Raw genomic sequence first — 13,136 nt, 5'->3', positions numbered from 1 at the left:
CCTGCTACCGTGCTGCCCCGGGTGCTCCGGTTTCCTCTGGGTGCTCCGGGTGCTCCGGTTTCCTCCCACATTCTGAAAGACGTGCTGGTTAGGTGCATTGGCCGTGCTAAATTCTCCCTCAGTGTTACCCGAACAGGCGCTGCTGGAGTGTGGTGACTGGGGGATTTTCACAGTAACTTCATTGCAGTGTTAATGTAAGCCTACTTGTGACTAATAAATAAATAAACTTAAAGCTCAGTGATTTTCAATTGATCGCGATCTGGGTGGACTTTAACAGTGCACCAGCCTCTGAAAAAGGATAGAGTTACTGACAGCAATTCCTGGACTTCTACGTTTAACTGCACATGTTTGGTCTCCAAAAATAGCTGCCAGTTTCAGAGGAATACTGAGCCGATATTCTGTCACTACAACTACACAATCCAGCTCGAAGGTAGAGTAAAATTTCTATCTGCTGTGGGACAGAGAGAAATCGAGGAAATCAAGAGAGAATTGGAGATGGGCTTTTCCCCCTCTCATTGCAAAATGTACCTCCTGCCCCCACCCCCAGCGTCAGGGGCAAGCCCACCATCTTACCGACTACCCTGCAACAATTTAATGCCTAGATCAGCGTTAGTAGAAACACAGTGAATAGAAGCAGGAGGAGGCCATTCGGCCCTTCGAGCCTGCTCCGCTATCATTTTGATCATGGCTGATCATCCGTACCCTGATCCCGCTTTCCTCCCATATCCCCTGATCCCTTAAATCCCAAGGGCTATATCTAATTTCTTCTTGAAATCATACGTTTTGGCCTCAACTACATTCTGTGGTATTGAATTCCACACATTCACCACCCTCTGGGTGAAGAAATGTCTCCTCACCTCAATCCTAAAAGGTTTGCCCCTTATCCTCAGACTGTGACTCCTAGATTTTGTGAAGGCAAGGCTCATGCCCCTTTCTTGTCTCAGAGAGCTGCCGACCATTTGGAGGGCTGACAGCTCTGTAGTCTCGGCAACGCCAACTGGGAGCAGTGGCCACTGCTGGGACTGCAGGCCTACCACGGCGAGGAGCCCAGGTTAAATCCGGGGTCAGGGGTCTCGGTGAGGGGGTGGGCTAGGTCCCAGACGCTGGGGAGATGGTGATACCCAGACGCTGGGGAGATGGTGATATCGGTGCATCCGCAAAGACAAATGGGGAATTTCTGATTTTCTTTTGTCTGGTGGTGCTGTAATTTTTCTTTTTCAATTCTTTGTGATTTTTAATGAATGACCAGTGAACTTGCAAACAACCTCCGAATGGGAATAACATTTAAATTGAATTGAAATTGAGGGGGAATGAACCTTCCGGGTGGTACCTCTGATGGGCCCATGAGGGCACCAAAATTTACAGTGGCCAATCTATCTAACCTACACATCTTTGGACACTGAGGGGCAATTTAGCATGGCCAATCCACCTAACCTGCACATCTTTGGACACTAAGGGGAAATTTAGCATGGCCAATCCACCTAACCTGCACATCTTTGGACACTAAGGGGAAATTTAGCATGGCCAATCTATCTAACCTGCACATCTTTGGACTGTGGGAGGAAACCAGAGCACCCGGAGGAATCCCACGCAGACACGGGGAGAACGTGCAGACTCCACACAGACAGTCACCCAAGGCTGGAATTGAACCTGGGTCCTTGGCACTGTGATGCAGCAGTGCTAACCACTGTGCCACCGTGCCATGATAAATGTGTTGCGGGCAGAAGAGGTAAGGGTGGCATTGAGAGTGAGGGCATGTGGTGGGAAAGGGAAACAGGGTGTGGGAAGTTGAAAAGTTAGAGATACAGTGGAAGAAAAAGGGCAGGCAAAGCACGAGTGTTCTGTGGAGAGATGGAAAGTCAGCCTTAAAGGTTACCTTTACCCTATCAACCTAACCCTAAAAGCAGCCTTTAACCTTGGGCAGCGTCTCGCACATCACCCCTCCCTCACCAAAGGGAAATGAGGAAAAGACTGAGGGAGGGGAGAAAATGAGGAATTTAATAGAGGAAAGCAGAAAAGGAAGAGGGGGCAGGAAAAGCACTGGAAAGACAGAAGATACAGATACGTCAGTAAAATTAATCAATATTGCGCCCACTTCCCTGTGAATATCACACAACCTTCGACACATGGGGGTGAGTTTTCCCATTCCATAAGACCATAAGACATAGAAGCAGCATTAGGCCACTCAGCCCATTGAGTTTGCTCCACCATTCAATCATGGCTGATTTTTTTCTCATCCCCATTCTCCTGCCTTTTCCCCATAACCCTGATCCCCTTATTAATCAAGAACCTATCTATCCCTGTCGTAAAGACACTCAATGACCTGACCTCCACAGCCTTCTGCAGAAAAGAGTTTCACAGATTCACCACACTCTGGCTGAAGAAATTCCTCCTCATCTCTGTTTTAAAGGACTGTCTCTTTAGCCTGAGGTTGTGCCCTCTGGTTCTAGATTTTCCTACTAGTGGAAACATCCTCTCCACGCCCACTCTATCCAGACCTCAAAGTATCCTGTAAGTTTCAATAAGATCCCCCCTCATCCTTCTAAACTCCAATGAGTACAGACCCAGAGCCCTCAACCATTCCTCATACGACAAGCTCTTCATTCCAGGGAGCATTTTCTGGACCCTTTCCAAGGCCAGCACATCCTTCCTTAGATATGAGGCCCAAAACTGCTCACAATACTCCAAATGGGGTCTGACCAGAGCCTTAAGCAGCCTCAGAAGTACGTCCCTACTCTTGTATTCTTACCCTCTCGACATGAATGCTAACATTGCATTTGCCTTCCTAACTGCCGACTGAACCCGCACGTTAACCTGAAGAGAATCTTGAACAATGACTCCCAAGTCCCTTTGGTGTTTCTGATTTCCTAAGCAATTTCCCATTTAGAAAATAGTCTATGCCTCTATTTCTCCTTCCAAAGTGCATAACCTCACACTTTTCCACATTGTATTCCACCTGCCACTGGCTTGCCCACGGAATTGTAGTGGGTGAGGGGCGGACCACGGAAAGATCCGTTGACCTCGGGTGGGATTTTCCGGCTGCACCCGCCCCGGAAAATCCTGCCCACTCTTGTTGATTTGGCGGGAGAGAATTCGAGTGACTGAATCGCTGTAATCAGCGCCCCCTGACAACGGGCGGTGCAATGAGTGATCCTCGTTACAGAGTGCAACACGGCTTCAATGTGAGAGACATCATGGACCCTCTGCAAAACATTCGACAGCGGTAAATGATTTTTTTTAATAAACTTTATTCTATATTACAAATAGTAAATTTTTGTTCTGAACTGCAAAATAGGAGTGCATCATATTTACATACACAGGTATACAATTGATATAACAAAGTACTGAAGCTTGCCTTTATCAAGTCATTTGATTTCTTTTTTGAGTAGTATATTTAATTACAGTCATTAATTAGGGTAAAAACCTATGTTGCTTTGTCTTGACGCCTTCTAACACTGGTTTCTAAGGGTAGGGTGTTACAAATCTCTTATTCTTTTTGTCGTTGATTTTAATGGGGGAGATGTTCACATAACAATCCATTCAGGTTGGGTGCGCTATTCTTGAGCAAAAAAAACGGAAAATTAAAATTTAAAAAATTTCAACTAAATCATATAACATGCGCTTCTTGTTTTAAATAAAGAACAGAAAATAAATCTCAAAGAAGAAAACTAGTAGCCAGGTAACCCAGGTCACTGCCAGGACCCGACCAAGTCACATTCACATCACAAGTCTGGCACAGTTCAAGGCAAAAATAAAAGAAGCTTTTTTTTTTCTTGTTTTATTCCCTTTAAGTCTTTTTTTTTTTCGGAGCTAAATGAGTAAGAGGGCAGCTTCAGATTTCACAATAATATGATATTCACGTCCGTCCGATACACATCCTTTTTGGGGGTTGGTGGGGGGGGTGCGGGGTGGGGAAACAGGCCCAGTTCTTTTAAAGAAGTGTTTCAGTAATGACCGCGAGATGGTGCAAGACTTGCCATTCCCGGCCACCCTCCCCCCCCCCCCCCCCCCCCCCACTCCTCCCCCCTCCCACCTCAACCCACCCACCCACCCTCCCTCCCCGCCCGCCCCCCTCCCCCCACCATTCCACCCCAAGTTTCTGGCTCCTCCTACATCTAACACGTGCAAATCAGGTTTTGTTGCTTTCACCGTTTAATTTTTTTTTCGTCTCGTTCTCCTATCAATAAAATTCACAGCTTCTCAATCTGCGAGTCTTCCTGTGCAAATAAAGAGGAATGCTTGTTTGAAGCCAGCTTGTCATATGGTGTTTTTTTTTGTCGTGTTTTTCTTGTGGAACCTCACACATTAGGTAGACATCTGTAAATAAATTGTTTTTATTTTAAACCACAGTGGCACTTATTTTCGAATAGCACTGAAATCCTTTGGTCTTCGCTGGCAGGGATAATCCATCGTTTCCAAACCAAATGTCCTTTTGTATTTTGTCCTCCAGTACCCCAGAGTTCCAAAATGTCCCCAATCTCTGGTGAAAAGTTGAATCTGTCCATTTGTTTGAAATTGATTCATCGACACACTTTTCCTTACTTCCTAGTACAAGTTTAGGATTTAGAGTACCTTTCTTTGCTTGTGTATGCTGTGTGTGTCTGATTGTTCCTCTCTTGGCACCATGGCCCACATTCATAGCTCTGGAATAAAGTTAACCCCCCCCCCCCCCGCCGCCCCGCCTCCCCTGTCCCTTCCCCAACCCCCAAGTCCAATTGTTGAGAGCAGCCCTCCATCATTTTGCAAGACTCTCTCTTCCCCTCTTACATAGTCCTTCCTTCCCCAGATACATTGAAAAACTCATGCACACGTTTTTGTTTCTCATTGGTCTGCCATCTCTGGCCGTGAAGTCAACCGAGTGAGAAACCATTTTACCGTCTCATCGATCTCATGTTCATCAAAGATCTTCCTGTGACAAAGGTCTCCGATTTCACCCGCCCCCCACCGCTCCCCTCCCCGCCACCCCACCCCCCCACCCCCCCACTAAAAGAAACGTCCCAAGGCAAATGCTTGGCTGAAGCCATATCAGATATCAATCTGTCCCAAAGGAAATCGCTGGCAATCTCCCACAGAATGTGAAGATCTTCTGTCTTTCCTGGTTCCCGTCACTTCCACAGCGAGAATGAAAACTGTGAAGTTCCTCTGGAGATGATGGCTGAGAAAACCACTGTGAGCCTTAGTCCCTTACTGATTTTTGTTTTTTTTTCTACATGATTGATTTCTGCTTCATTTTTTTTTTAAACCATGAGGTGATTGGCGTAGTTTTAACCGTTCACTGACCTTTTGATATATCCAATAATGTTATGGGCGAGAGAGAGAACGAGAGAGAATAAAAGATGAAGAGACAGAGATAATGAAGAGAGATAAGATGATCAAGGTGACTTTGCTTGTAACCAATCATAACTAGCACTTGAGAGGCGACCATCTTTAGTCAGGCACAGCTTGGCTTCTTTTACCCAGCGTTCCTTGGGAGTGCCGCTCAGCTCTCTATGGACATAAGGGCAACCACCTGTTCAAGTTTGTAAGCTAATCTCTGCCTCCTTGACTGATCTTCACATTCTAGAGTACTGACTACCTGTGGATGAGAGCACAAAAAGGAGATGTTAATACTGAGTTTAACTCTGTCATATAGAAACATACAATTCCTACACATTTTGTACGGACAGGTTCATAGCACACTGTGTCAGCTGATCATCATAAAATGGACAGTGAGAGTACCGTGTTAGGGAGGGGGAGAAGTAATTCACGGTTTCCTGCTCCTATTTGCTATCAAGGTGCATCTGCTATAAAGTTCACAGAATTGCACTGGGCTCAGCATGATGCTCCCAATAGTCTGCTTGGATGTCACTTGATGTCTGGGGGTGCGGGGGTGGGGGGGGGGGGGGGGGGGGGGGGGCGGGGGGTGCTTGAATACATTCAATGTGTTCAGTGTAGTCTCCACTGCTCTCTGGGGAAGAGAATTCCACCAACGAATTACCCTTCGAAAGAAATAATTTCTCCTCATCTCCACCTTAATAGGAAGACCGCTTATTTTTTTAACTGTGTCCCCTGGTTCTAGTCTCTCCCACAAAGTGGAAACATCTCCCTGGCATTTACCCTATCAAATCCCCTCAGGATCTTACATGTTTCAATAAAATCACCCCTCACTCCTTGGAATGAGAATCTTTGGAATTCTCTCGCCCAGAGGGCGGTAGATGCTCCATCGTTGAAGACTTGGATAGACAGATTTTTGGTGTCTCGGGGAATTGAGGAATTGTGGGGAATGGGAAAATGGCATTCAATCCTATAATCGACTACAATCATATTGGATGTCGGAGCAGGATCGATGTGCTGTGGGCTACTCCTGCTCCTATTTATTTCTGTTCTTGTGGCCCTTGGTTGCCAATAGATGTGGAACTAAACCTTAAAACAAACAAAAGTTATACAATTAAATAATATTGCACCAATTGTCCACTCTCTGCCCTCCATCCCCGCAATGCCCATGAGTCATGGGAGCTCCGGTGTGGCAATGGACAAAGTACATTCCTCATTCAGGGCCACCCTGGCATGAATAATCTAGGTTAGAGATGAGACAAGGATCCCTTATCCCTTCCACATATTCACATTCTTCTCTTAAAGGAAAGTGTGTAGTGGAAGGATTCACAATTTGATTATGTAGACAAATTATTTTGTGCTATGGGTTTTAGTTAACTTTCAGGGGTTACTTTAAAGTTTAGCTTTGTTTATTAGTGTCACAAGTAGGCTTACATTAACACTGCAATGAAGTTCCTGCGAAAATCCCCTAGTCGTCACACTCCGGTGCCTGTTCGGGTACACTGAGGGAGAATTTAGAATGGCCAATGCACTTAACCAGCAGGTGTTTCAGACTGTGGGAGGAAGCCGGAATACATGGGGGAAATCTATGCAGAATGTGCAGACTCCGCACAGACAGTGACCCATGTTGGGAATCGAACCCAGGTCTATGGCACTGTGAGGCAGCAGTGCTAACCACTGTGCCACCATGCTGTCCACGCTATGGGGGTCAGGCAGGAACGTGGAGTTGAGGCCACAATCAGATCAATCGCCATCTTACGGAATGGCGGAGCAGGCTCGAGAGGCCAAATGAGCAACTTCTGCTCCTGTTCCTGAAGTTCAGTTGGGTTTCTCCATTTCGGAAATAAAGGACTCTGCTTGACAATTCCACGCATATCCTCTGTACTTAAATCTTACAGCACCTCCACAATGCCTTGGCATAAAGGAACTCAAATATGACTGTGTTTCGGGGGTTAGATTCTGACAGCAGGTTGCATGTATTTGGTTTTATTGTCTCGAGTGCAGGAGATTGAGGGGGCAATCTGATCAAGGTGTTTCAAATGTTAAAGAGGATTTGGTTGGGTAAATATGGAGGAAGCATTTTCCTCGATGAGGCAATCACGCACCCGGGCCCAAAAAGTAAAGCCAACCATTCACAAGCGAAATCGTGAGGTAGTGGAAATTTGGAACGCTCTCCTGCAAAAAGTTATCAGTGCTGGGGGGACAACTGGGCTTGCAAGGCTGAGATAGGTTTTTGTCAGGTAGAGATACGAAAGGGATATGAAGCGAAGGAAGCAAAGCGGAGTGGAGGCACAAACCAGCCACGGTCTCAGTCGAATGACCAAGTGGCCTGAAGTCCAATTTCTGTTCCTGCTGTTCCAACAGACCGAAGAGGACAATGCTAGTGTACGGAATCAGCGGATCGCTGGTTCTCTCAGTCAACAAGACATTTACCTCCTCGCTGTACTTGCTAACGTAAGAATAGATTTCACTGAGGGCGCTCATTGCATTGAATTCAGTCGTGTGCATCCGGGATTGCTCGGCTAGATAGGCATTCATATCCTGGTCACTGATGGCTGGCATCTTTCCAATGTCTGCATAGTACCTGTGCACAGGAAAGACAAATAGGCAAGATAAGTCAAGTTGTGTTTCTTTGCAAAGCCTACCTGACACGTCAAAGGAGAAGGTGGGGTGGTCGCTGAGGGGGAGGGCAACATTTCATTGAACTATTGAATACCTACAGTGCAGAAAAGGCCATTCAGCCCATCGAGTCTGCACCTACTCTCTGACAGAGTATCTTACCCAGGCCCCTCTCTGCCTCCCTATTCCTGTAGCTCCACACATTATGTGGAGATGCCGGCGTTGGACTGGGGTGAACACAGTAAGAGTTTTAACAACACCAGGTTAAAGTCCAACAGGTTTATTTGGTAGCAATGGTATTTGATAGCTAATTTGGTATTTGGTAGCTAATGGTATTTGCTACCAAATAAACCTGTTGGACTTTAACCTGGTGTTGTTAAAACTCTTACTGGCTCCACACATTAGCATGGCTAATCCCTCCAAGCTACATATCTCTGGAGACTAAGCTGCAATTTAGCATGGCCGATCCACCTAACCTGCACATCTTTGGAGTGTGGGAGGAAACCGGAGCACCCGGAGGAAACCCGCGCAGACACGGGGAGAATGTGCAAACTCCACGCAGGCAGTCACTCGAGGCTGGTATCGAACCAGGCTCCCTGGCACCGTGAGGCAGAAGTGCTACCCACTGTGCCACCCATCTCATCAAAGCAGAAGACAGAAACTGGGAATGTCAAGGTGTCGCTCTTTTCAACAATGCATTTTGGTGGTGGGGGTCGGGGTAACAGAGACATAACTACGTCACGCAACTCTCCAGAAAATCCCAAATCACAGAAGCAAGGCATTTGTGATATTTTTATAAATCTCAATTCTCTGGAAAGATTTGTCCTGCAATGTCGGTTAACTGATAGCATCACTCCAGCCACAACTCCCACAGGAAAGAAAAGCAATCCAGTCTTCTCATACATGAACAAGCCAACATTTACAGTTAATCAGGTCCTATGTTCCTATAATTCCTGGAAGTGTGTCAATATTTGCAAATAGTCCATAGGAGTGTGTCAATATATGCAGGCAATCCCTCAGAGTAACTGCCAGTATTAGAGGACATTATAGAATCATAGAGGTTTACAGCATGGAAACAGGCCCTTCAGCCCAACGTGTCCATGCCGCCCTTTTTTTCTAAACCACTAAGCCACTTCCAATTGCCCACATTTGGCCCATATCCCTCTATACCCATCTTACCCATGTAACTGGCTCAATGCTTTTTAAAAGACAAAATTGTACCCACCTCTACTACTACCTCCAGCAGCTTGTTCCAGACACTCACCACCCTCTGAGTGATAGAATTGCCCCTCTGGACATTTTTGTATCTCTCCCCTCTCACCTTAAACCTATGCCCTCTAGTTTTAGACTCCCCTACCTTTGGGAAAATATGTCGACTATCTAGCTGATCTATGCCCCTCATTATTTTATAGACCTCTATAAGATCACCCCTCATTCTCAGGGTAGTGCCAATAGTTGGAAAGTTGGGAGCATGTCAACATAATGGAAAGTTCTCAGACGTGTGACCATATTTATGGGTTGATGCACGCACTCTCGCACTCGTGCACACATACACAGACACACATGCACACACGCACACACCCGCGCGCGCACACACACATTTAAAACTAATTGAAATCAGCTCATAAACCTCAATAAACATGTTTGCCAGCGGTGAGTTAAGGGTTACGATCAGCACAATACAATTTATTTTTTGTTTCCTTGTTGGATTCACATTGTGGGAAATTCTCCAATTTGTTCTTCATGCTTGGCACCATTTCCACCCTTTCAAACTCTGCGTTGGAATTAATCAAAGGACATGAAGTGCAACAGGAGCATCAATCATTGTCAGTGGGATTCACTCTGCTGGCACAGGCCTTTAACACATTACTCTACAAGAGACTGAGGATTTTCATCTCCGGGGACAAGCCCGTGTCCACGGCTCAGTTTGTGCTGCGTGTAAGGGGCTTTTTTATTTGCTTGGTTGTTCAGGGAGACCGTGTGGGCTGTGGATAAGTCAGTGGCATGCCTGCCTCTGAGGCAGAAGGTTCCGGGTTCTCGTCCTGCTCCATGACTTGAGCACACAAGAGAAGGCTGACATTCCCGTGCAGGACTGGGGGAGTGCTGCACTGTTTGAGCTGCTGTCTTTCACTTTAGACATTAAATGGAGGCCCCAGCTATCCTGCCAGAGGAACTTAAAAGTCCCAATGGAACTGTTTTGAAGAACAGGGGGATTATGCCCAGTGTGTTGGCACCATTGGACAGCAGCAGCATCTTCTGGTCCCGCCGCTTTCAATGGGATTTCCCATTGACTCCACCCCCTCGCCACCGGGAAACCCATGGCTGGAGTGCGCCGTCAGTGGGACCAGAAGATCCTGCCGGCATGAGCAGCCAAAAAGCTCCAGCGAGGGTTGTGGGATCTTTTTACGTCCACCTGAAAGGGCAGATAGGCCATTAGGGGCAGCACGGTGGCACAGTGGTTAGCACGGCTGCCTCACAGCACCAGGGACACCGGTTCAATTCCCGGCTTGCGTCACTGTCTGTGTGGAGTCTGCACGTTCTCCCTGTGTCTGCGTGGGTTCCCTCCGGGTGCTCCAGTTTCCTCCCACAGTCCGAAAGACGTGCTGGTTAGGTGCACTGGCCATGCTAAATTCTTGCTCAGTGTACCCGAACAGGCGCCGGAGTATGGCGACGAGGGGATTTTCACAGTAACTTCATTGCAGTGTCAATGTAAGCCTACTTGTGACACTAATAAATAAACTTTACTTTAGGCATTTGTGGACATTTGATAGAGAAAACCAACAACAAAAGCCCAAAAATGACTGTTTCTGTCCGAGTCACTAATCATCCTGACCCAGAAATATGTCGGCTGTTCCTTCACTGTCACTGGATCAAAATCATGGGACTCTTCCCCCCAACAGAACAGTGGGTGTACCTTTATCACAGGGACTGCAGCAGTTCAAGAAGGCAGCTCACCACCACCTTCTCAAGAGCAATTAGGGATGGATAATAAATGCTGGCCAAACCAGCAAAGCCCACATCCTGTGAATGAATAAAAAAACTTCAGAATGGGTGTGGGGGGTGTGGGGGTGGGGTGGGGTGGGGCAGGGGGGACGGGGTTGGATTAAAGCTCAGTGAAAAATCTTCACCGATCTCCATAATTAGCAACAAGCCAGTTAGCAACGGTGTGATGGCCTGAATGGCCTCCTTCTGTTCCACAATCAAATGTGAATCAGAATTGCAACCTCTGGAATTCACACCTTTCCAGGATTTCATTGACAGTTCATTAAATTAGGAAGAAAAACAAGAAATTTGCCTTTTTCACGGCTTAAAAGAGAGTTTTCACCCCTTACAAGACTTGAGTACATTATTTTCTGATATCTTATAACTTGATTGACAGATATACCCTGTACTGAAGACAGGCTCTCCCTCCGATGTCCTCCTTTATTTTACAGAGGTGTAAAAAAGTCAGAACAGCTCGCTGTTCCTTGAACTGTAAAACCCTGCAAAAGATTCAGGAGTGAACTAGTGGAATGCTAATAGGGGAAACATAGGAGAAGATGCTTCCACTTGTAGGCAGATCAACTAGGGGCCATGGATATGAGATATATGAGACTGGGTATATGCAATAGGGAATTCAGGAGAGACTTCCCGGCTAATAGGAACCCACTGCCGCAAAGTGTATTGGAGGTGAACAGAAAAGATGCAATTAAAAGGAAGGTAGATAAACACGTGAGAGAGAAAGAACTGAAAGCATATGGAGTTCAGGCTGCAATGAAGTTACTGTTTTTAGTTATATATATGAATGACAGATGTCAGGTTGATATCGCAAGTGAAGCATTAGTGCCTCTGTGCGTTAATTCAGTCGAATGGCCAGTTTCTGTGCTGTAAATACTGCGTAATATTGAATATTCCCTTCTGCAAAAGTGCCACTTTGAATAATTCCACAATTTACTTTAATTTGGTTGAAATATAGAGAAATGGTAATTGTCCGTGACAATTTACTGCTTATGGGGCTTCCAAAGTGCTATTGTGGAATGTGAAATAATAAAGGAAATATTCCCTCAAGGGATTGTTAATGGTCTCTCACCTTCCTTAGTTCCTGGTATTTTTTAAATCAACATTTCAGTACCAATATTGACAGTGGGACAGTCGTGAGTGTTGAATCAGACAAAAGCCATCTGCTCACCTCTATCAGCCTTCAAGTGTTCGAGGCTGGTCTGACAGGCAGGCGGACAACTGTGCCACTTGTGGCCCTCATCAGACATTGAGCATCAGTGACTGCAGCGTTATGACAGTTTGACCTAATTGAAACTCACTCTGTACCCTGTTGGCAGGGACTGAAAAATCGCTATCTTCTATCCGTCCATTGCTCCCTCCCCTCCCCACTGCCCACTCATTCATCAGTGACCCGGTGATGATTGCTTTCACCTCTCAGCACCCCAGAGCCTTTAGGAATTTTAAAAATTCATTTCTGGGACATGGGCGTCGCTAGCTGGCCAGCATTTATTGCCCATCCCTAGTTGTTCTTGGAGAGCAGTTGAGAGTCAACCACATTGCTGTGGCTCTGGAGTCACATGTAGGCCAGACCAGGTAAGGACGGCAGATTTCTTTCCTTAAATAACATTCGTGAACTAGACGGGTTTTTCCAACAATTGACAATGGTTTCATGGTCATCAGTAGATTCTTAATTCCAGATGTTTATCAAATCTGCCGTGGTGGGATTCGAACCTGGGTCTCCAGAATTAAAGCTTATACTGCAGGATGCTGTGACAGACAAACAACCAGGATAAAAAATTTTGAGGCATTAAATAAAAGGCGTATTTTTAAAATTTCTTTCCACGCTTTGGTCCACTCGTTCCAAAAATGGTGAATGTGAGAACTGATGCGCGATTGATTCACACGGGAGGCTAGGACGTACCCGGGAATAAAGGCTTTTATTCACAACAAGATTGGAGCACACTACTTAACAATATTATCCCAGACTAAGGGCTACTAGGAAGTAGCAGTGACCTTTATACTCCTGTAAGAAGGCGGAGCCGAACGGAGTGTACCACATAAACAATAATAACAGGTGGAACACCCAAACCCTAACCCCAACAGTAACAAGAGTAACATATGTACAAGTACCCATAGTGGTAACCATCTATGGTTCACCACAAGAACATGTTTGACTGACAGTGAAGAGCCATCTAATTGGATATTGAAGGGTCTGTCCACTTGCC

The 13,136-nt window shown here is 46.0% G+C and overlaps 1 protein-coding gene across 1 annotated transcript in view; it reads right to left on the bottom strand.

The window, feature by feature from the left end:
• Window positions 1-4,992: 4,992 nt before the first annotated feature.
• plxna4 (plexin A4) overlaps window positions 4,993-13,136 on the bottom strand; it is a 689,385-nt gene continuing 681,241 nt past the window's right edge. The window contains exons 31-32 of the mRNA XM_078235826.1: window positions 7,747-7,897; window positions 4,993-5,575 (exon numbers count right to left, since the gene is read on the bottom strand). Of these exons, the coding sequence (XP_078091952.1) occupies window positions 5,480-5,575; window positions 7,747-7,897 (247 nt within the window). The 3' untranslated portion in view covers window positions 4,993-5,479. The remainder of the gene's footprint in view (window positions 5,576-7,746; window positions 7,898-13,136) is intronic.

This window comes from Mustelus asterias, chromosome 19 (assembly GCF_964213995.1).
Source record: "Mustelus asterias chromosome 19, sMusAst1.hap1.1, whole genome shotgun sequence".
NCBI lineage: Eukaryota > Metazoa > Chordata > Chondrichthyes > Carcharhiniformes > Triakidae > Mustelus > Mustelus asterias.
This window is presented reverse-complemented; position numbering and strand designations above follow the sequence as displayed.